Source organism: Prinia subflava, chromosome 21, assembly GCF_021018805.1.
Source record: "Prinia subflava isolate CZ2003 ecotype Zambia chromosome 21, Cam_Psub_1.2, whole genome shotgun sequence".
NCBI classification, from domain to species: Eukaryota; Metazoa; Chordata; class Aves; order Passeriformes; family Cisticolidae; genus Prinia; species Prinia subflava.
Window position 1 is genome coordinate 3,519,079 of NC_086267.1, and position 22,320 is coordinate 3,541,398.

The window sequence follows — 22,320 nt, forward strand, 5'->3', positions numbered from 1 at the left end:
TATCCCTTCTCAGTGGGATTCCTTGAGGTTTGCACTGGGTAACTGAGATGTGTCTAAGCTGGGGGGTTTGGAGCTGGGGTTTGTTTTGATCCATTAAGCTTGTATCTTGCTGCAGTGATGTAATTCCCCCAGTCTGAGACACTTTATAAACATTAATGGGTTTGTTTTCACAGTCCCCAGGGACGCACAGCACAGGAAGGTCGCCAGGACCGTTTTACCCGCACAGAAAGAGAGGTGGGGAAATGTGGCAAGGCAGCATCACAGGGAGAAACAGAATATTCACTCAAATTTTTAACCTGTCCATCCTTAGCTCTGTTTGATTCAGTTTTATTAATTTATAAGTTAGTAACTTAATAAGTTATTACAGCAGTCCCACATCAGCAAAGTTTGCATGGATATGTTGCTGTATATCCCAACTGAGGAAGGAAAAAGTTGCTCTGCATTTAATGAGTGAAATGGGGGTGAAATGCAGTTCTAAATACACCTTTGCAGAGGGAAAAAATGTATTAACATAATTATTTAATAGATATTAACAACAGCTGTAATAGATATTAACATGTGCTGGAAGAGGCTGTGGGACACACTGTGCTTTTCCTGGGGACTGCTGCTGGAGTTGCTGGTCCCTTGGACTGGATTTTCTTGGTGATAAATGTCCATGCAGATTCCTCTGGTGATATTTGGAATGGACCAACTGGAAGCTGGTCCTACAGCGTGCCAGGGCACAACAAACCTGAGGCACAGATCAAAAATCCCACTTTGGAGATCTTTTTCCCATCACAGAAAGTGAATTTTTGAGGATGTACTGAAAGAAGCTGGTGATACTCACAGCTCCTGCAGCTGGGAATTGTCCCTGCAAACAGAGATACATGGAGCAGATGAGAAATTAATGTAAATATACAGACAGAAGGCAATTTTTTTTTGGAGGAAGCAAGGCAGAGGCAGATAAAAAGTGATCAGCAGAATTTACATAAGCCTTCCCCATCACAGAGGTCATCATTCTGCAGGATGACACATGGAAATTCATTTTTATTAAATTCTGGATGATTATTTAATTGGAAAAAGAAAGATTTAATTGAATCAAGTCAAAGGGCCCTATTAGATTACGCTCAACCTTAACACAGAAGGCTTTTCCCATTTAGTTAAACTGGTTCCTTTGCATATTGTACATATTAAACTATAAAAAGTGGTAATCTGAATAGCAAATTAAAGGGTTTGGAAGGCCTAAATGGTACTCATGTGCTCCTCAGCCCTTTTTCATCTTCTAAATCTTCTCATATTCCCTTTACTGCACTCCTTAGGTTGTAACAAGAGCAAAGATGAAGGGTAGAACTCCCAAATCTTCCTCCATCCGCGTTTATTCCATTTACACACTCTTGAGGAATAGCCTGCCTGGCTGTGATGGCACTATTAGAACAGATTGCCCAAAACTGAGGGTGTTTTCCAGATTTTCAAGGCTCCCCTTGCAGCACCTGAACAGATGCTGAGTGTAGTGAGGCTGAATGAAGATTTGTGACTTACTGGCATCGACTCAGGTTTCCCTTGTGTCTTTAGGAAATATTCCCAATCTCTTTATGCCTCATCTGCATGGCCAGGGACTCCCACCCCTCTGGGACACAGACTCCCTGCAGAGCTGTCAGCTTCCTGATAAAAGCTGGAATAAAAATAATAATAATAAAAAAAAATCATCAAAGCAATTTTGAGAAATAATGTTTCTAATTTTGGATTTTAATTAGATTTTAATTTCCATTTTTTCTTAATTTAAAACTAATAGGAAAAAGGGATTGAGGCATTTCCTGAAGTTTAATTTCATCCCAATTTTGAGGTTTCCAGCAAAGCCTTGGCCTTCTGACTGGGAGCTGGCACATCCCAGTTGGGTTAGGGATGCCCCATCCTTGTGCCTTTCCCTCTGGCTGATGCTGCTGGATTGCTGTGCCACTCCTGCTCCTTCCAGGCAGAAACTCAGAGAAATCCAATTCTGCTCTCAGAGATCGAAGTCAATTTTAATGGATCCAGCTGTTCCCCAGTAAGGGTAGGAGGAGGCATGGGAAAGGGGAGAAAATCTTCCAAGATATCTTCAGGGGATTTCAGGAAGGCTTGAAAGTACTAAGGAAAGTTTTTAGAGTGAGGTTTTTAACTTACCCATGAGGCCACAGCCAACTTTAGGACACATTTTTTGAATAATCACGTGCTAATGTAGAAATTCTCTTTGTCAGTAAATTAAAAAAAAAAAGTCCAGCTCTGACAGTGCAGCAACTCAACCAGTCTATTATTAAAGTTAGATTGAGTAAGAAACATCATTTGGAATTTGCCTTAGCAGCTAAATGTGCTCTTGGAAGGTTCAAATCAGCTTTAACCTGAATTTTTTACGATAAAAAAAATGTGCCAGTACTTTAAAGCCAAGTTCCTTTTTGCTGAAGCTTTACTTTTCTTCAAGTGCAATGAGTAAGTTTACTGGGATTGCACACTCAGGTTATCTGGTTACATACATAATTCTGCCATTTGCAAACACAGTTTGCAGCACATACTCATGCAAATTAGGTATGAAACTGGGCATTTATCTTGATCAGAATTCAGGTTCTTTATGTACTTACAGAACTTTATCTCATTCAGGGATGACTGCAGAGATGATGGAGAAAGAATTTCAAAAATTGCACTTATTCTCCTTTCGGGGTTTTTGTTGGCCCTCTGGGCATTCATTAAGGAAAACAGACTTTTCCACTGATATTCCAAGTGCCCTGGCCCAGCACCCAGGCTGGTTGCAGACACTGCTGGAAACTCTGTCAGAAATAATTGCCCCTTGCAAAAGCCACTGTGCTATATTTCATTGAATAAATGCTAAATTTCCTCTGGTTTACAATATCCAGATGGATTTATCCACGTGGATGTGAGGACTAGATGCCACTTGACAAGGACTCAATCCTCTTGGAGAGCTGGCTGTACCCAGGATCCAGACCAGACCTGAGGTTTTGGGGGATCCAGGCTGCTCTTGTTGGTGTTTTTCAGCAGATTTACCCCATTTCTGGCCCCAAAAGCTGCCTGGGGACTCTGCACACCAAACCTCTGCCCCTGCAGTCTCTGGATGTGTGGGATGGGGAGGTGCTCCTGCTTTGCTCATGTCAAGCCTCTCCTGGAGCCATCCCTGCAGCTCTGGAGAACAGGAGCCCATTTCTGTCCTTTTTACTGCATTTTGAATCAGGGCTCTGCAGTGCCAGTGCTGCTGCACAAAGGACACCCTGGAGTTCAAAGAACTGCCCCAAATTCTCAGCTTGTTCAGCCAAAAGCCCGAATTTAGGCAAATATCAGAGTGTTTAGCAATTTGTGCAGGGCTGTTTCTCCCCCTTTCCTTGCACCTCATGATTTTCTCTGACTTCTCCCCTAGCAAGAGCCTTTGCTCACCATCCTGTCTCCTCACCCTTCTTTCCACACCCACTCCTGTTTCTGTGAGGCTCCCACCCCACTGCCCTGGGGGCTCCTGCCCACTTCCTAAACCCATTTGTGAACTTTTCCAGGTACGGGTGGCTCAGGTGACAGCTCCCAGCACGGCCCCCTGCAGATTTGGGATGCAGGGAGGGATTAGGGAGGAACAGCCACGAGGGCTACGGGCTCCAAAGCATCCCTGTCCATGGGGCTTGGAGCAACCTGGTGTAGTGGGTGTCCCTGCCCACGGCAGGGGGTTGGAATGAGAAGATCTTTAAGGTGCTTTCCACCACAAATCACTCTGTATTCCATGATTTCACTTCAGTGAGGATGAAGCCATCTGCACGGCTGCCACGGGCAGGGTGGCAGCTCTGCAGGCTTGCTGCAGCCCTGGCAAACACACAAGTGGATCCCTCTGAGGGATGGATAAGGCACAGGGAAACATCCGCGCTCCCTCTAGCAGTCGCCAGCGAGTGGATGACACCAATAATTCTCGATTTTTCACCCTGGGTTTGTGCCACGCGAGCCGCCGGCGTAAGAGCTCTCGCACCGGTGCTGCTGCAGTGGTGACAGCGCTCAGGTGGCTCTTGCCCCCCGCCCCAAAATCCTTCCGGGGGGATTTTTGGAGCCCATTTTCCTCCACCTGCTGCAGGCAGCTGCTGGCCACGGCTCCGCTCGGGGTGAACCTGAGCGCGGTTTAGCAGAACAGTTCTTCCTTAGCGGCATTTCCAGCTCGCCGCGGGCACTGCAGCATCCCCGCGGCACCCCCGAACTTCCCGGGGGGCTGCGGGAGGGTCTCGCTGCCAGCGCGGGGCGGGCACCGCAGGGTCCCCGGTCCGCTCGGGAGGGACCCGCTCGGGAGGGACCCGCTCGGGAGGGACCCGCTCGGGAGGGACCCGCTCGGGAGGGACCCGCTCGGGAGGGACCCGCCCCGCCGCAGCCGCGCACCCACCGCGGATGCCCTCGGCAGAGACGCGATCGCCTCCGTCGCGGCCCTGCCCGGGCTGCGGGGGGGGACAACAGGTAGGGGGTACCCCCAACCCCCCCCGGCACAACCTGTTCCTCCTTGTGCCCCCTCTGCACGGACCCTTCTGCTTTCCTTTGCACACCCCTTGCAGAACCCCTCTTCCCTTTGCGCTCCCCTTGCACAGCCCCCCTCCCCCCGCACAGATCCCCTCCCTCTGCCCACCTGGCACAGATCCCCTCATCCACCTCCCCCTCCCCGAGCCCCCCTCCCCTGGCACAGCTCCCCCTCCCCTTTGTCCCCCCTCGCACCCTCCCAGCCCCCTCCCCTGGCGCCGCCCCCTCGCACCGCCCACTCCCCTCTCGCTGCTCCCTTCAGGCAGCCCCTCTCCCCCACCCTCGCCCAGCACAGCCCCCTGCCCGCCTCCCCACCCCCCCCGCCGCTCCCTCTCTCACCTCTCTCTCTCTCTCCTCCTCTTCCTCCCTCCCCCCAGGCCAAAATCCTGCACATGATGGACGACAACAAGCAGCTGGCGCTGCGCATCGACGGGGCGCTGCAGGCGGCGGGCCAGGAGGTGACGGCGCTGCGCGCCGAGCTGGCGGCCACCGGCCGGCGCCTGGCCGAGCTGGGCAGCGACCCGGCCATGGAGCACGGCCCGCACGGCGCGCAAGGTGGGTCCCGCCGCGGGCAGGGGCGTGAGGGGGCTCAGGGCAGCCAGCCCGGGGGTCCCTCCCGGCCGCTGCCTCCGCTCGGTCGTATCGTTCATTGTTTATTTTTGGGGGGTGCGTCCCGGCGCGCCGCGGTCGCGGGTTCCCCGCCGGGTTCGGAGCGGGCTCGTTCCCTGCTGCGGCTGCTGCGGGCGCCTCGCTGGGCTCCGGCAGCCCCGGCATGAGAAGGGATCCCCTTCCCGCCCCAAATCCTCGCTGCCCCCCACATCCTCCCGCCGCCGCCGCCGTCACCGCCCCCTCTGTTCCCATCCCCTGGCCGCACCCCGCCCCGCGGTCCCCCCCGGCCGGCTCTCCCCGGTAATCCCGCGCCCTCCGCCGGTTTCGTAATTGGGCAGGGAAGCAGCCATGTTACCGCCGCGATCCGGCCCCGGCCCCGCCGCTCCCGCCCGGCCCGGCCCGGCCCGGGGCTGCGGGGCTCGGTCCCGCACGGCGAGCCCACCCCAGCCCCGGCACCGGCACGGGCGGGGCAGGCTCGGACACCCCCTGCGATGCACACACCCCCTGTGCCCCCCAGCCCCAAAAGTTGTCTCCGTGCTTCGGGGCCGGGCGTGGAAAATGGGGTACGGGGGGAGCGGGAAGAGACTTTGTGTGAAGGATGAGGAACTGAGCCCGAATCGCTCCTGTAGCACTCGTGGTGCTCTCGCCAGGCTGCAATTCAGTTTCCTGCTAATTAAAGTGTGTTGCCATCACGGATACGTTTGTATTTGAATGCTTTTGTATTTGAGCGTTTATATTTCCCAAATAATTACAGGCTTGCATGACAATTTACCCCGAGCAGCCTTGGTGTCAGAACAGAAATAGTGCGAGCCCTCCCCTTTCCCGATAACTGAATTTACACTCGTGTGATAAAAACGTCAGTAGCTGTTATTTACTGTATCTCTTCTTGGGGTGGTTCGGCGCTGTTTTAAGTAACAGTAGCGTTTTGGTGAAGCTTTTAAAAGGTAGCGTAGCGTTTGGCGGGGCACGGGTGCTGCCGGCACGATGTAATCACGGAATTACAGAATCGTCGAACACGTTTGGTTGTAAAGGATCGTAAAGATCACCTTGTTTCCTCCCCCCTGCCGGAGCTGGAACTGATGCGATTGCATCGCCGGGGTGGTGTTGTGGCAAACTGATTTAGAGGGGTTAATTCGTGGTTTTGTTCCATCCAGCTCGTGTTTCACTGTTTTGGTAGTGGGGGTGTGGGGTGTGAATGCCACTCACTCAGCTGAGCTTCCCGGGTGCTGTGGGGATGTGGGAAGTGAAGTTACCTGTGTGGCCAGGGATTTTCTGGAATGCAGAGGTGCCTGTTGGGGCAATCTCAGCCACCCTCTGCTGTACAGCACAGCCAGGCTGCTGAGGCTCTTGCTTTTATAAAAATCTGCTGAAAGGGCAGAAGGAGGATGCCAGGCTCCGTCCTCCCTGTGGAGCAGGGGCATCGGGGATGCAGATGGTGACAGGCTGTACAGGGCATGCATGTGCAAATGCAGGCTTCCAGCCAGGGAAGCAGGTAAAACCCTTCGTCTGCTCGTGCTCACACTGATTTCTGTGTGTGTGTTCAGTGTTTGGTTTCGTTTCCTCTCCAGGACACTTGTGGGGAGATGCACATTTCTACAGCGTGTCCTGGCAAGGGACAGGGGGGTGTGTTCTCTGAGGTTAGGGTGGTTTTTTTTGTTTTCCTCTGAGGTTTTTCTAATCTGTTGAGTGATGAAAAAACTCCTCTTTGTGTTCCTTTACTATCAGCATGCTGGAAGACAGTTGGTGCCCTGTAAAGGTGCCAAAGAAACGCGCTCCGTTCCCCAAAGCATGTGTGTTCCTGCTTAATAACTCTGATTGCACATGCTTTGGAGTTGTGGGGTCCCTGTGATGGGGGGAAAGGAGTGACCCCACACTCAGCTGGGTGGGAGAGGGGTACCTGAAGTTGCTGGAGGGTTTGGTCCATCTTCCCCCTCTCTAAACTGGGAAATTTGGCTCAGCGTGCTGATGACTGGGAGTTAGGAGAGAGGACGCTTCTGCAGCAAGGTGTGACTGCATGGCCTCGTGGCTGTGGATGAGTCTTTGTCCTTCCCCATGAATTTAATAAGCTGTTATTAAAACTGTGATATATCCAGCCCTGTACCACTGGTGGTGTAAGAGAAGCGAATCATTTAAGTGTAAAATTATATCTGAAGAGTGTTTTGTCTGTCATGCTTAGGAAGGAAAAGGGAGAGAGTACTTGATCTCTGCAAAACCCACCAAGTAGATTCACTCTGCTTTGCATTTCCTTCCTAAGTTTGGTACTATTGTTTATAAGCTGCCATAAATGCTCTCCTACATCACTCTGTGTTTGTGTAGACGGGCCCAAGATATCTATAGTGAGCCGTATGCTTTTCCTCAAGGATTTTGAGACGACGTTCAGAAGGATGGGGTGAAAACAAGAATCTCTGAATAGCTCTGCTGTTGTGTGTCTCCTAAGTAGGAGGGCTGCCAAGCTGTTTGATTTATGCAAATATATTAAAGGCAGGCAGGAGGATGGGGAATAGGGTATAGGGCAGCCTGCAAATGCAGATTTGGGGTGTGCTGGGGTGGCAGGTGGGGTCTGCTTTGGTCCAGGAGGAAAAGCACGTGGTGGAATCATCAGGTCTCTTTGCTTTATAGAATCCCAGAATGGTTTGGCTTGGAAGGGGCTTTAAACATCAAACAGTTCCAACCCCCTGTCCCAGGCAGGGAAACCTTGCACTATCCCAGGGTGCTCCAATCCCCATCCAGCCTGGCCTTGGGCACTGCCAGGGGTCATGGGGCAGCCACAGCTTCTCTGGGCACCCTGTGCCAGGGCCTGCCCACCCTCCCAGGGGAACACTCCTGTGTGGTGGGAAGGAGCTCATGATCACAGTGCTGCAGGCAGCTGTGCCAGGTCAGTCCCAAGTTGTGTGGAAGGAGGTGAATGTGTGTCTCTGTGCCACGCTCAATCGGTAATTAATACTGAGTATGTCAAATGTGTTATTTGCGTAATTATGGTGCAGCTGGAGGTAATAACTCTGCCCCTTTTTAGCACTCTGAGACTTTTCTCCACTACAATGTTCTATTTTTGCCATGGGAAGGTACGTTTTGAGGGCCTCTTTTCCATAATTTTAATCAAAACTGGAAGAATTCTGCTAAGAGGGAGAGCAGGATGGTGGGTGTGCGTAGGTAGGCAGGACTGGAACTTGCACATTTTTACAGTCCTTAGCCTGAGTGTTAATCATTCAAACCTCTCAGGCCTGACAGTCTCTTTTAACCGGTGAGTTTGCTGGGAGAAGTATTTTGGCTGCAGCCTCTGTCTAAACTTGGATGCAGATCAGGATGGAAATCAATACTTCATGTCCCCAGCTCTTAGCACAGCAATTACAGGCAGCGCTCGGTACCATCTCCGCAGCCGTGTGTCAGCACCCTCGTGTTGGAATCTTTGTTTGAATTAGTATTGGTTGAATTGATTGTGAGCAGGAGATGTGCCCGGTGGGATGCTGCTGATGAGGGGGGGACGCAGCAGAGCACGGCTGTGGCAGCTCCATGCTCAGCTCTGGCCCCTGTCCATGCTGGCTGCACCTCTGGGATTTTACCTTCATGGCTTTGCCCAGCCTGTATTTGCAGTAGTTTGGTTAAAAGCAATATTTGTGTGGAAATCTGAAGTGTGGTGATGACTTGTCCTGCTGCATCAGGTGTTTGGTCCGTTCAGCCTCGTGTTTTTCTTCAGTCTCCTTCCCATGTTAAACAGAAAACACCTTAATTAATTAATGTTGGTAAAGTGCTTGAAGATGTAACGCGCAATCAATTGCTAAGTGTTATTAATAACACCTCGCTCAGCGTTTGGCTTATCTCATTTCTGATGCCAGAGTGGTGGTGGCACGCTGTGACCACCACGTCCTGCCCCCTCCAGTGAGGATTGGGGGTGTTTGCAGTGGATGCTGCCAAAATTCAGCTGGGAGTGGGGCAGAAGCTGCACCCAGCTCCTGGAATTGCTCTTTGCTCCTTGCTGTGCAGTTATCTCGGGCACGTGCAGCATGAGAAAGATTTCAGTTGTATCTTGGTATGTGGTGATGCCAAGGGGCCAGGAGGACCTTTCTGCTCATGACAGCCTAAAATAGAGTTTTCTCTTTTTCCCTTTGATCTGAGTATCCTTTCATAGCTACAATGCAAAGACTTTGACTTTTGCCCAGGAGGCAATCAGTTACCTCTGTGCTGTTGCTATTTTGTGAGTAATCATCTCAGGCTGTTGAAAATGTACCATTTTCATCTCTTCAGAAATCTTCCCTGCTATTTGTTCTTCCAGAGCTGCAGAGCTGATAGTGTAAAGAAGCCTGAGGAATTTGGATACTGCTGCCCAGTCGGGCATCGGGAGCATTTTTGTACCATGCTTATCACAAAATCAAGGTCTTGCTGTACTACTACACTTTCTAATAATTTCCTACTTTGTTTCCCTTTGTCCTGTGTGTAGTTCAGGGAGCAACTAGTTTCATGCTCTGAAACAATTGCCTGTGCTGGGAAATAAATCTGTGCTTAGCAATGTTCCCATGGTTGCTTTAGACACGGGGAGCTGGCTGCCGATAACAATCCAGGTCCCTGCTACATCTTAGTCTTTGAAGATGTTAATTTAAATCTTTTCTGGAGCTTCTCTATTCAAAAGCCTCATCTGGCATTGTTAGCATAATATTTAGATTATCATTGCTTTAGGCTTTGTCCAGGGGAGTTATAATGAAGCTCCTAAGGATGAGTAAGCTCAAGTAAACTGAAGTTGAAGGAGGACTTAATCCAGAGCTTTTGACTCACCAGTTTGAAGTATAACCATGAAAATGGTGTTAGATTTGCAGGTGGGGAGAGGGATGTAGAAATAAGTCCCAGTCCTAACCTGGGGAAGATTAAGTGTGGTTTTGTGGGTTGTGTTCAGACGCTCTCGGATAATTACTGTTGGGGCTGGGTGTCATCCAAGAGGACAGTCTGTCCTCTCATTATTTATTCTTTTTCCTCCAGATATATCGGGGACTTGGTGTTCTCTGCCCCTGGGACTGAATATGGAATTCTCTGAGATGCCAAAGGAGGCTTTACAGCCTTGGGCAGGGGCTCCTGGCCCAGCCTTGGGGTGCCAACACCTTTCCTTGAGTGGTCCCTACTCCTCTCCGTGCTTCAAGTGCATCACTGTACACCAGGCACTGAGCACGAGCTCGATGTAGAGCAAAACTTCAGCCTCCAGCTTGTTAAGATTCAATCCTCACAATTTCTCTGATCCTGACGCAGCATCTGCAGAACCCTGTGCTCATAATGCAGCTACACAGAACACGCTGGGGAATCAGTCACCCAGAGGCCTCATTTTTCAGGATACATCCTCACCCATGGGAGGCTGGAGGCTCAGGGGGTTGCTTCTTGTTGCTTTGCAGTCTCTTCCTGATTTTCATTTCTGTGTTGTTTTACTTGAGTCTTCATGGGTGATGTTTTATTGGTATTGAGATGGATTTTGTGGAGCCTCCAGATAGATTATGCTGGTGTTTGGAAATGTGTCCTGTGGTAGCAGGAGGTGGGATGGGTTTAGCTTTTCTTAAGGAACAAGAAGCAGTCTCACCAGAATATGGAAGTGGAGTAACTGCTTTTGAAAACTTTGAAGCCTTTTCTGTAGTCAGTTTGTCTGCAGGAGTTGTAAAGGTGAGGAAAATCTCTTGCCAAGGTTTTCCTCCTGCACCCACAGCCAAGGTGGGTAACTGGAGGCTTGGGGGTGCTGGTGAGGGTTTGGAGGTGTCTCCCCAGAACAGGAGGCTGAGGCTGAGTGATGGGGACGGGCTGTGATCTGAGGGGACCTGAGGTGGCAGAGGTTGAGTGATGGGGACGGGCTGTAATCTGAGGGGACCTGAGGTGGCAGAGGCTCTCCAGGAGGACCCTGCAGAACACCTTGGCAGTGGTATTGATCATGATTGGGTGTGACACTGTCTGGAGGCCACAACTCCCAGGGATATCCCAATCCTCCATCTTCCATAATCTGATAAATTGCTGATCCCCCAATCCTGTTAGTGCTGTCCTTCCCCAGTCCCTGCAAGGAGCCTCTGGGATGGGGACAGAGCTGACCACAGGTGATGCAGGCTGGCTGTTCCCACCTGGACTCAGTGTGGGTGGCTTTTGGGTCAGGTTTCTGGTTTTCAGCTGGGCTTGATAAAGTGATGTGTCTGTGTCTAAAAATTGCTGAACTGCAAAGACCTCTGCCTTGGAGTGCAGAAGATGAGCTGCAGCAGAGAAATGTTTTTGCACAGAGCAATTAGTGAGAAATGGGGTTTTGTCTTGAGGATTTCTGACACTTGCTTGGTGGCAGAGCTGCAGTGGGCAGGGCCGTGTTTGCACAGAGAAATGGAAAAAGCTCTTTTGCTGTTGCTTTTCAGATATGTGCTCAGCCACAGATTTTAAGTACATGGGGCTAGAATTTGCTTTTGGATCACTTGGATGATGGGAAAAGAGCAGATGCCTACAGAAAGGTGAAGGGTAGTGTGGTGGCATCCTGGATCTCCTGTGGGCACCCAACAGACTCAGAGTTTGGGAGAGGATCACCCTTACACTGAAGATGGACTGAGTGATGCTGTGCTGTCCTGTGGTCCAGGTCGGGGCTCATCCCAGTCATGGAGAATCATCCTTGTCCCTCACTGCTTCTGCAAATGTTTCGTCTGGAAGGAGCATCTCTTCTGAGGGCATCTGTAAATCCACTTCTCATCCTTTCTGGGCCTTACAGAGTCATTCTGACTCGTATGTTCATGCCACTTCTTCCTCTAAATTAAGATTTCACAGGTTTTAGAGGCTATACCTGGAACCTTTGGCTTTATCTGACAGGAAGCTGATGTGTCACAGCCTTTCCTGCTGCTGTCCTGTGCCATCTCCTCTTTGTTGCCTCACTTTGCTGGGTGGCATCTGGGGGAGAATCCCAAACCTCTCCATCATCACCTGTCTCACAGAATGTGTGTTCTCCCTCAGTGGGGAGTTAAATCACCTTTGTGCAGGAAGTAGTGTGTTTTGGAGGTGGGGGAAATTGTTGTTTGGTGTAAATATGTGGGATGTAAAGAGAGCCAGGGAGCACAATGGTCTCCTGATGCCTATCTGCAGGTTTTTCTCTGACTCTCTTTTGAGCAGCAATCAAACCTGGAGAGCTGACATGGCTGGGAATAGTTTTTTGCAGAAAAGGTGAAACAGAGCTTGTACCTCTGCTCCAGCAGATTGAGGCCATTGGCCATGTTTGAAACAGAGAACCTAAAACTTGAATCTTTTGAGTTTCCTTTGCCTTTTAATTCTTATCAAATCATGGCATTTGCAGAAGTGGACTCTTATTATTCTTTAATTTCAGCCAGAACACGAACTTGCCAACTATTCCCTCAGTCACTGTACAGCAAGAGAGTTTTGCAGTGGTGAATTCCTGGGAGTGTGCACAGCACAGAGATGAAGAGGGCTGGCAGTGCACCCACACTGCTCCAGCCTGGTGCTTTTAACTAAACTGTTCATCATCCTCCTTGGAAATTAACTGGGAAAAGCAGGGTGGGATTACTGCTGGCCATCATCAGCTGAGTGGGGATCCCAGTGCTGGACTGGGCAGCAGTCATGCCATGGCTAATTCTCCAATAACACCTTCCTTGCTCTCTTTTAACAGCAGAACATCCCAAAATGCTTCGTTTTAGCTTCCTCTGCTGTTTCAGGTGTGCACAGGAGTATCCCATAACCTTTAGGGATGAGTTAAAAGGCATTTGTAAGATTCTGCTTTTTCCTTGGTTGGCTGGAGTGGTCTCTGCCCTCCCACCATAAAATGTTTTTTTTTTCAGGATATTTCCAATTGATGTAAGATATGGTTGTGGGTCGAAATTTGCTGCAGGCACACAAGCACGGGAAGTGCCTGCCTGTTTTCCAGGGAGATTTGCTCTGTTAGGGGTGGAAAGCAAAGCCAATTGATTTGAGGAATAGATTTGAAGAACTTGCTTTTGATGCTAAAGATTTAGATAGTCTAGACGCTCTCTTAAGCTGCAGGAAGGGAAAAATAACATTAGAAGAAACCTGGAGGACTCCTGTAAAGGTTCTGGTGGACCATACTGAGATTTTCAGTAGGAAAATCTCCAAATGCAGCTGCATTTTGAAGAGCTGCTGCCCTGGGATGTGGAAGGCAGGAGGGCACAGGCAGGGCTGCCAGAGGAGACCCTGGGGACCTGTTTGCATCTTGGAGCCCTGTCCCTCTGCAGGGTTTCACTGGAGTGACTCCTCAGCAAGGGTGTGAGGATGAGCAGAGCCCAGCTCAAAGTCACTTGTTGGGCTTTTCATCCTCCCTTGAAGCTGAGCAATTTCTTTGTGTGATTTTGTGTAACAGCAGCAGATTCAGAAAACAGATTCCTCATCCTGTGATGGTCAAATATTCTTTCTCTGTATGTTCATCATTGTTTGTTCTAGCCTTAAATGCACCCAATTATTTGCTTTTATGTTTGTCAATTACTGCATTATCTGCTCCAGCAAAACCTGTTGTTTTATCCACTGCAGATTCTTAACATTAATTCCTTGACCTTTTATATCCCCTGTAGTATATCCAGAGCTGCTAAATGGTTTTGCCCAAATTTGTCATTTCTTTTTCCTGCTGAAGGAGAGGGGGAACCATTTCAGGTGGAGACACGGTGTGCTCCCCACCACATTTGCATCATGTAATTGAATCTGCAAAGATCGTTTTTGTCATCCTTGGGAAGGGAGCTTGTTTTAAAGCCACACAGGGTTTGCTCAAATGAGCTTTAGTTTCCTGCATGATCTCCTTTCGTGGTCAAGAGAGGTCCAGAACTGACAGCTCAGGGTGAGAGGGCTGATTAATGGGGTTCTTAAATTTCCATGAAAAGCAGAGGGAGGTGGTGAGGCCAAAGCTATGCAGCTCCTGTGGGGGAAAAAAAACCTGCTTTAAAAATATAAAGCTCATAGAGAAACCACAGGGAGGCCACCTATTTAGTGAAAAAGCTGTATTTAATATCAAAAAGTTCTGGTTTGGGGTAGCACATTGTAATATAAGAAAAGGCTTTGCCAGATTTATTAACTAGAAGGTGCCCAGGCAGTCGTGTTGGCTTCAGGACGGATTCCTGCAAGGCCCTGGTGTGCTGCTGCTGCTGTGCACGGATGCTTCTGGTGAGGCAGAACTGGGCCTGGGAACAGGGGAGCTGAGTGGATTGTCACCAGCTGTCCCCTTGTGGGCACGTCCCCAGCGCTGTCTGCCCCAGTTTAGGAGCTGCTGAGTGCACTGGCATCAAAGGGAGAGAACGGGGTGAGCAGGGCGTGCTGGAACAGGGCTTACGAGCTGCCACCTTGCCCTGTTTGCCCATGTTCTCATGCCCTTGTCATTGCCTGGCCTGGCTCCAGCCCTGGGGCTGCCTCACACTCCCAGATGTTGCTCACAGGCTGCTGGAGCCTTGCTGGGGTTGTGTAAAGCTCTGCAGTGGCCGTGGCTCCCAGGACCAGCGCGTGGCCCTGGACAGTGCCACAGGTGCCCCGAGTGTGGCACCCAGAACAATCTGCTGCTCCTTTCAGGCAGAACAAACCTTCAAAATAAAGCACTTTGCATTTTGCCACCTTCGCAGAGGTCCTTTTTATGTGCTTTTCCTTCTTGGACATGCATAATTTCCAGGGTATTTTGGTAAATGATGCAATTTAACACATCTCCTGTGCTTATCGCTGTCGTTCCTGAGTGCACTCATTAGGGACCAGTTTGATTTTGGGCGTAATTCCTCTGACAGGCACATTTACTGAACATCTTTGATTCAGCATTCACGTGTGGCAGGATTTAATGGAAAGCACTTTAGTAAAGAGGTTTGAATACCTTGTAGGTTCCTTAAAGATTTTTTTTTCCCCATTTAAATGGAGCTGTATTATCTTGGGCTAGGGTGGTTTTTTGATGCTGTTGTGGTCTGTGGACTGAAGTGCTTCCTCTGCTGCCAGGGTTGGATTGCTGTGGACTGGAGTGACTGTAGGTCCTGGAAATAGCCTGATGCAAAATCTGGATGTATGATTACGATTATTTTTGTTTTATTTTGGTTGGGGAAACATGCATAAAAAAGCCATGAGAGCTTTACCTGTTAATTAGCATGACAATACCATGGTAATGACCACCCTGCAGGATTAAAACCCCTCATTCAGATAAGCATTAACTGTGTTTGCTGGCAGATAAACGATGCAGATAATACGAGAGGAGCAGAGCTGGCTGGGCTGTCAGTGACAGCCTGTCCATACTGTGATGTCAGCACAGATGCCTTTGACCTCATCACGATGTTCAGTCAAAGCTGGCTTTGCATTGCAATACTGTCCAGGGAGAAATCAACTAAATTCTTCGTGATGAGACCCTTTGAGGGTAGTCTTGGGAGCAGTAAAACCAGTATTTACACCCTTGAAATGTAAATTTGCAGGGCTGTGCCTATTCTAGGGCCTTCATTAACCTGCTGATGCACCTGGTTCTTGGGCACCTGGGATTTGGTGCTGCTGCCAAGGTTCCTGTAATTTTGAAGGGTTGTTTCCACCCCTTGGTACCATCTTTACACCAGGAGGTGGCTCAGGGTTAGGATTAAGAGAATTTGGTGTGAGACACTTGTGGGAACGTGTGTGACCTCATCCAGTTCTTTGCAGAGGGTCAAGCCTGTGAGGCTGGGGAGGCTCCTGTGTGGCTGCAGGGACCTGTCCCTTGTCAAGACACAAATAAGGGACTTTGGCTGCTTGGTTGGGGCTCCTGCTGCAAGAACCTGCCCAGTGTCACCTCAGCTGGGTGCTGGAAGTCACCCAGATACTTTCAAAACTGCTGGTGTTGGATCCTCAAGTGTGTTCTGAGTTGGGAGCAGCTGAGCTTTTGGATTCTCTCAATAAAGGAAAATTATCCAGGCCTTGAAGACTTGCTGTGATTTATTCCGCTTCCTTTTAGTTGCAGCTGTGCATAAAGACTCCAAATTGGGGGATATTTTGCTGAACTGCAGTTTTTGTGAGGTAGCTCTCATTTGCTAATTCGCTTTTGGTTTGTTTCTGCCGATGTAAGTACAAGCTTATTCTGCAGAGATGTTTTTCATCTTTCCTGGACTTGAATCAGCAAATGAGTGTTGATATCCTCATGGCAATCTGGGGAGGGGAGGGGAGGCAGGAAAGTGAAGTGATGCTCTGAAGATAATTTTGCTCATGCTTTTTTGTATCAATGGCCAAAGCCACTTATCAAACTCAAGTATCTTGAGTAAGAAGAGAGATGGATATTGCTGGTTTCGAGTAGATGGATGTAGTGCTGGAGGGAACTGGTGGGAAGGTATTAAATATACTCTGGTTCCTTTGCAGCACTTTTTCAGCATATCTTAACTTTGTTTAAGTGTGTGTGCACAGTTTAGAGGGTAATACCATTAATTAGAACAACAGCAAAGACTAATGTAAGAGTATAACCCTCTTTAGTACACTGGGTTTATCCCTGATTAGCAGAGCTGCTCTGATCTTATGGAAATCTGTGTACATGTCATTAGGAAAGCAGGATTAAGTTGGTAATTAATAACACCAAATGTTTTCATCGTTGAAAATGAGTAAAAAATGGCAAGGAAACTAAACTTTGGATATAGATAAAAACATGAAGGTTTCTCTTTATTCCACCCTGCCCAGGAACAAGGGTGGCAAGAGGAGGCAAAGGTTACCACAGATGCCATGGCTGAGGCTCAGAGTAAGCCAAGGAGGATGCCAAAGTATTGAGCTGTATATTACAGCCAATTCTTTCTGAATTTTGCCCGAAATACTCCTGGGCAGAGCTGAGGCCGGGTGTGTGCTCATGTGCAGCAGCAGCATCTGGGTTCCCTGGGGAGAGCAAGGGCGTGCAGGAGAGCCACATTCCTCACAGGAGACTTGTTCTGGGTGTTATTAAAAGTATCATCACGCTGAGGTGCTGGTCAGGCGCTGCACTCCGCAGGCACGAGCACGGTTCTGTCTGTGTGACAAGCGCTGCTGCCAGCACGGAATCCTGATGAGGATCGTGCCGTGCACGCAGCGATTTCCTTCCTGCCTCTTCATTCAGGCCAGCCCGGGCTTGTTTTGGTGGTTATTTCACCTCTTGTAGCTGATGGCTGGCAGGGAAGATCAGCTGCTTGGTGATGAAATCTTGAATGTATACACCTATTTTATAGGTTTAGTTTGGGTTTTTTTAATGATGGAGAACAGCACAACCAGATCTTTGCAGAGGGTGGCACCTGTGCAGGAATTTTAATCTTGGCTCTTCAGCATTTCTTTCAAGCTTATTTGCTTGAAGGCCAATAAGTGCTGGTGTTTGAGCCTGTTCCCTGTGTTTGAACCTGTTGCACAGCTCCCCCGTGCCTTTCCCTGCTCTCCTGCTGTGGAAATGAAGGTGGACAGCCGGAACCCCCCTGGTATGGCCGTGCTCACACAGACACAGCAGCGAGCTCCGTATCAGCGCCTCGCCGATAAACCAGCGCACAAAAGCCTTGGCGGGCACCCACATCTCCTCCTTACGGGGAGATTAAAAGCTCTTGAGGCTTCGGTTTGTTGTGAAAGTTAATTGCGAAGCCCTCGAAGCTTGGCAGGGCTCCCGGGGCAGGACTCGTCACGCCGGAGCCGAGCCCTGCGGCAGGTGCGGGGCTGGCCCGGGCCGGTCCGTGCGGGCACGGCAGGGACCGGCTCCTCCCCGGGGCATCGCTCCGCACACGCTTCACACACGGCAGCAGGAGATGCACAGCACCCAGGGGTGCTGGTCTGTCCCACGGGCTGTAGCATGAGCCAGGGCAGCGGGCGGGATGATCCCACCCATCACCTTAACCTGCCCCGCTGGTGCGTCGCCACTCGAGTGTAATCGGGCTGTGTTTGGGAAGGGCTGCCCGCCCGTGCTCGCGTCAAATCGCACCTTGGAGGTGCCTGCAGAGCGGCGTTGGTTCCTCCAGGGTGTTCCCAGCGCTGCTCATTGCACAGTGCCCCTCCCTGACACCCTCTTCTGCCAAGTCTGGGTGTCCCGGAGCATCCGCTGCGACCTTCTTGGGCTTTTGGGGTTGTGACCTACATCCAGAACCCTGATCTTGAGGTCCTCGGGTGCAGGCAGCAGGAGGTGAGTCCTGTCTGGTGTATGAACCCGGCCCTGCCCTGTTCATTAGCGTTTCAATCGGCTCTCCATGGGAACCTTGCACACTCCTGCTGCTCGAAGAGGCAGCGCCTTCTTCTCAGCCAGAGGCTGCTCAGCACAGGCCTGAGAGAAAGGCAGAAATAAAAGTCAAGCCACGTGATTGCAGGGGACAAGGTTTGATGGTTTTGTTTATTTATTAGTTTTTAAGATGCTTTCTGATAGCTTCTACTTATGCAAAACCTTATTCACCAGGTAGGTGAGGGATCTGGTGGGCCACGGATGGGTGCTCAGGTCACAGGTGTCCATCTGTGGTGGACACCGAGCCCCTTCTCAGCCAGAGGCTGCTCAGCACAATCCTGAGAGAAAGGCAGAAATAAAAGCCAAGCCATGTGATTGCAGGCAGACAAGGCTTTGTTTTTGTTTATTTATTAAGATGCTTTCTGATAGCTTCTACTTGTGCCAAACCCCATGCACCAGGAGGGATCTGGTGGGCCACGGATGGGTGCTCAGGTCACAGGTGTCCATCTGTGGTGGACACTGAGGCTCACTCAGTGGGGCTGCTCTGGACAGGTTGGTCCAAAGTGGATGGTAGCTATCTGTTTCTTTATTTTCATCACAACTTCATGATACTTTTCTTTTGTTAGTGATTTTATTAATGCTGTGTGTGATGGGCTTTGGGTAAGGATCAGCTCAACCCTAGAATCAGGTTAAGGGACCTTAAAAATCATCCAATTCCAATCCCCTGCTCTCGGCAGGGACACACCTTCCACTAGAGCAGGTTGCTCCAAACCCCATCCAGCCAATTCTTGTAAGAGGGGGCAAAAGATCCCAAACAGTCTCAAGGACAACAAACAGAACATTCCCTATTTTAATCTCCATTCTTCATTTAAAATCAATAAAAACACTGCCCTGGTGGTATTTTTCTACCCAAGCTCTGATGAAACAAAAGTAAATATTACTGACCTGGCAGCACAAATGGAAGGAGAATGAGAAGCAATGTATGAAATGGATTGTCAGCCAGTTTTTCTTTTTCTGTGTTGGTCTTGTGGCATTTCTGTGGAAGAGGGCAGATACAAAGTTCTCTTGCATAATGCTCACATCACTGGAGTATGACTGTATCCTACTGTCACAGATTTATGTCTCAGTGAATTTCATCCCTCAGTTTGCGTGTCCTCTGACCCCTGGGGAATATCACAAATCCACTGTTATGGAGTACAATGGCACATTTGATTTATCAACTCCATTAATGATCTGGTTGAAGGAAGAAACAACACATTAATTAAATTCACAACTGGTGATAAACTTGGTGTTGCAAACATCAGGCAGGACAGTGATTTAGCACAGAAAGGTAGGCAAGGCAAGCTGGGAAGGAAATGCCACTGTGCTCATGTTAGCTGCCAAAAATGTGGAGATTGGGGAGTCAGTGAGAGAATGATTCTTAGAAGAAATGAGGGTGTTGGGTTGTCTGCAGTCTCCATAGATTGTAGCTAAAATCAGGGCTACTGTAGGTGCTGCACTTTGCCCTGGTGTGCAGTGTGAAAGGGACAGTGCTGGCTGGTTACCTTCAGCACAAATTAATAGTTATAAAAACCCCTTTCCCCTACAGGTTGTCAAGCACTGAGTAATTTGGCACTGCTATGTTGGTTGTTTTAACATAAATTCAAGCTGACCTAAGTGCACTGGGATAAAAACAAACATTTACCCTCAGCAAATCCTCCGACTGAATGTGAATTTCACCGTTGGCTTTGGGCTGTTTCGTGTTTTGCATTTCTTTTCTGTGGGTTTTGGTAATGAAAACAAACCACTTGGCTTCACCTTGGGTTGGAGTTAACTTCTTCTGCAATCATTTTCTCTTTCCCATGCACTGACACACTCAGAGGCAGAGCTGCAAGAAGGCAAGAAGTTGTTCATTTTCAGCTTGGATTGAAAATGCTTGTTTTCTAATATAGTGCAAAATGTCTGAATTAAAGGCTGACTCGTTTGTCTGGAAGGATCCACACATCCAGGCATTCCTGCATGAGATTCTAAGTGCCCCACTGGTTCCAGGCTTTGGTGTGAGCAGCCACATGCTCCAAGTTAAATTAATGGCTCTGGGCCCCTGCCCATGCATCATCCCCTCCCCTCTGTGCTTTGGGTTGTATTCCTGACCTTCCTAATTGTCTCCAGCTGAAACTCTCCCTTCAAAGTGAGCTCAGATGAAAAATATTTTACTGTGAAGTGTTAACACATTCTTTTGAGGGAGAACCTCTTTTAAAAGGTGGAGTAAGCTAGAACATGAAATAAAAAAGGCTTTATTTTAATAAAGGTACCTGTTGATCACCTGTGAGGAGAAAAGTGCTGTAAACCCAGCTGTGAGTTACAGTGTATTGACTGTAACAAGGGACAGTTAAACCAAAAGCCTCTTTTTCTTCACTGAAGTTGGTGCAGGTTATTGGAGGGAGACATTTAGGGATGTGTTTACAAGGAATGCCCTTAGTTTTTGAGGGCTGAGCTAAATAAAATGAATTTTGAACAGGAAGTGAGTTACTCTGTCCTTGTCATAACCTCTAGTCCACATGAACGGCACTCAAGTTATTAAAAGGCTGTTTTAAACTGAAGAAGAATTTCATCATCTTTCTTCTGGGTTGGAAGGAGGATGTTATTTTAAAGATCAATGACTTTTGTTCAGGTGCTATTATACCATCTCAAAGACATGTAGAGTTTGGGATTTCTTTTATTTATTTAAAAATATTTTGCAATCAACAATTTGCGGGTTTTTTTCTCTAAAGTTTTTTTGGTTTATTTTTTTGTGCTACATTTTTTCTTCTGTGCTATACCTTGGGGTACCATTAGGAGTGTGTTCTGCAGCTGAGTGGTGTCAGGACTGCAGCAAGCATTAAAGCCTTCCAAAGGTAAATAATGCAGAGGATGGAACAGCAGTAGTCCAGGTGAAAAAAAGAAAGCCAACAGCACTTTTGGGATTTATTCACCTCTTGGTGTTTGAAGACTGCAGAGGGAGGTTGAGGACTTGGAGAATCTTGCAGACCATGGGTTTCTGTTATGGAATCTCTGCAAATATCACAGAATCCCAGAATGGCTTGGGTTGGAAGGGACCCCAAAGCTGACCCCATTCCTGCCATGGGCAGAGACACCTTCCACTGTCCCAGTTTGCTCCAAGCCCCATCCAGCCTGGCCTTGGGCACTTCCAGGGATCCAGGGACAGCCACAGCTTCTCTGGGCACCCTGTGCCAGGGCCACACCACCCTCACAGCCAAGAATTCCTTCCCCATATCCCACCTCACCCTTCCCTCTGCCAGGCTGGAGCCCAAGATCCCTGTGTTGTGTTGGCAACGATGGCAAAGGGCCAGACATGGTACCAGGGTGTGTCTCACCAAAAGCACAGGGATGGTAGTGCTGGGATGGGGAAATGCCTCCTTGTCCGTGGGGACACGCATGGGATGGAGAGCTGGACCAGGAGCAGTGAGGGACAGGTTTAAGGAGTGTGTTCCTCACCTCCCTCCCCACCTCGTGCTGTTATGTAGGGCCTGAGCCTGGTGAACGTGCAGCACTGAGGGGCCCAGAGATATTAAAGGAAAACTGATGATGCTTCCTGTGTGGAGTGCTTGGAGGCATCCCTCCTTCCCCTGGCTGTTATCTGTGCAGCATCCCTGTCCCCCATCCTGTCTCCTCTTTACAAAGCAATTACACACACTGAAGAGGGCTGGCTCCCAGTAACGAGCCTCCCCTGGCTGGGGATGCGTCCTGGACAAAGCAACTCTGAGCAGCAAAGACAATGTCTTAATATGAGTTTTCAGCAATTTTAAGGCAAACTGCATTCACTGGATTGTGATAGGCTTCAAAAGTTGGTGTTGTTTGATGTGTCGGAGGAGATCAATCGCTATTTTGGAACTTTAATTTATACAATTCTGATCACACTTGCAGGGTTTTTTTGTTTCCCAGCGTTTCTTGTTTTACTAATTGCAATTGTTTCACGTCCTCTAATCTATTATACTTTTTAATAAGGCATATAATTCATTATTTAGGTGGTAGTGTTCTGATAATTAGATGGGTTATTTTTGTCAGTGCTGATTAGTTGGTAAGTACAGATTAATATTTGAAGACTTGATGTGGTCTCTTGCTATTTGAGTTTCAAAGAGGTGATGTGGCACTTGTTTCATGATATT

At 49.0% G+C, this 22,320-nt stretch overlaps 1 protein-coding gene and 1 long non-coding RNA gene across 3 annotated transcripts in view; one reads left to right on the forward strand and one right to left on the reverse strand.

Moving 5' to 3' along the window:
- Nucleotides 1-642: 642 nt before the first annotated feature.
- On the reverse strand, nt 643-4,976 carry LOC134560741 (uncharacterized). 2 transcript variants are annotated; one of them, XR_010082792.1, is made up of 4 exons: nt 4,837-4,976; nt 1,519-1,651; nt 827-850; nt 643-730 (listed from the first exon to the last, which is right to left on the reverse strand). It is a non-coding gene; the product is annotated as an uncharacterized LOC134560741 (long non-coding RNA). The 2 variants fall into 2 exon arrangements; XR_010082791.1 differs by lacking the exon at nt 4,837-4,976 and adding an exon at nt 2,592-4,555.
- The window catches only part of KAZN (kazrin, periplakin interacting protein), an 81,365-nt gene continuing 63,918 nt past the window's right edge, over nt 4,874-22,320 (forward strand). The window contains exon 1 of the mRNA XM_063417031.1: nt 4,874-5,052. Within this exon, the coding sequence (XP_063273101.1) occupies nt 4,890-5,052 (163 nt within the window). The 5' untranslated portion in view covers nt 4,874-4,889. The remainder of the gene's footprint in view (nt 5,053-22,320) is intronic.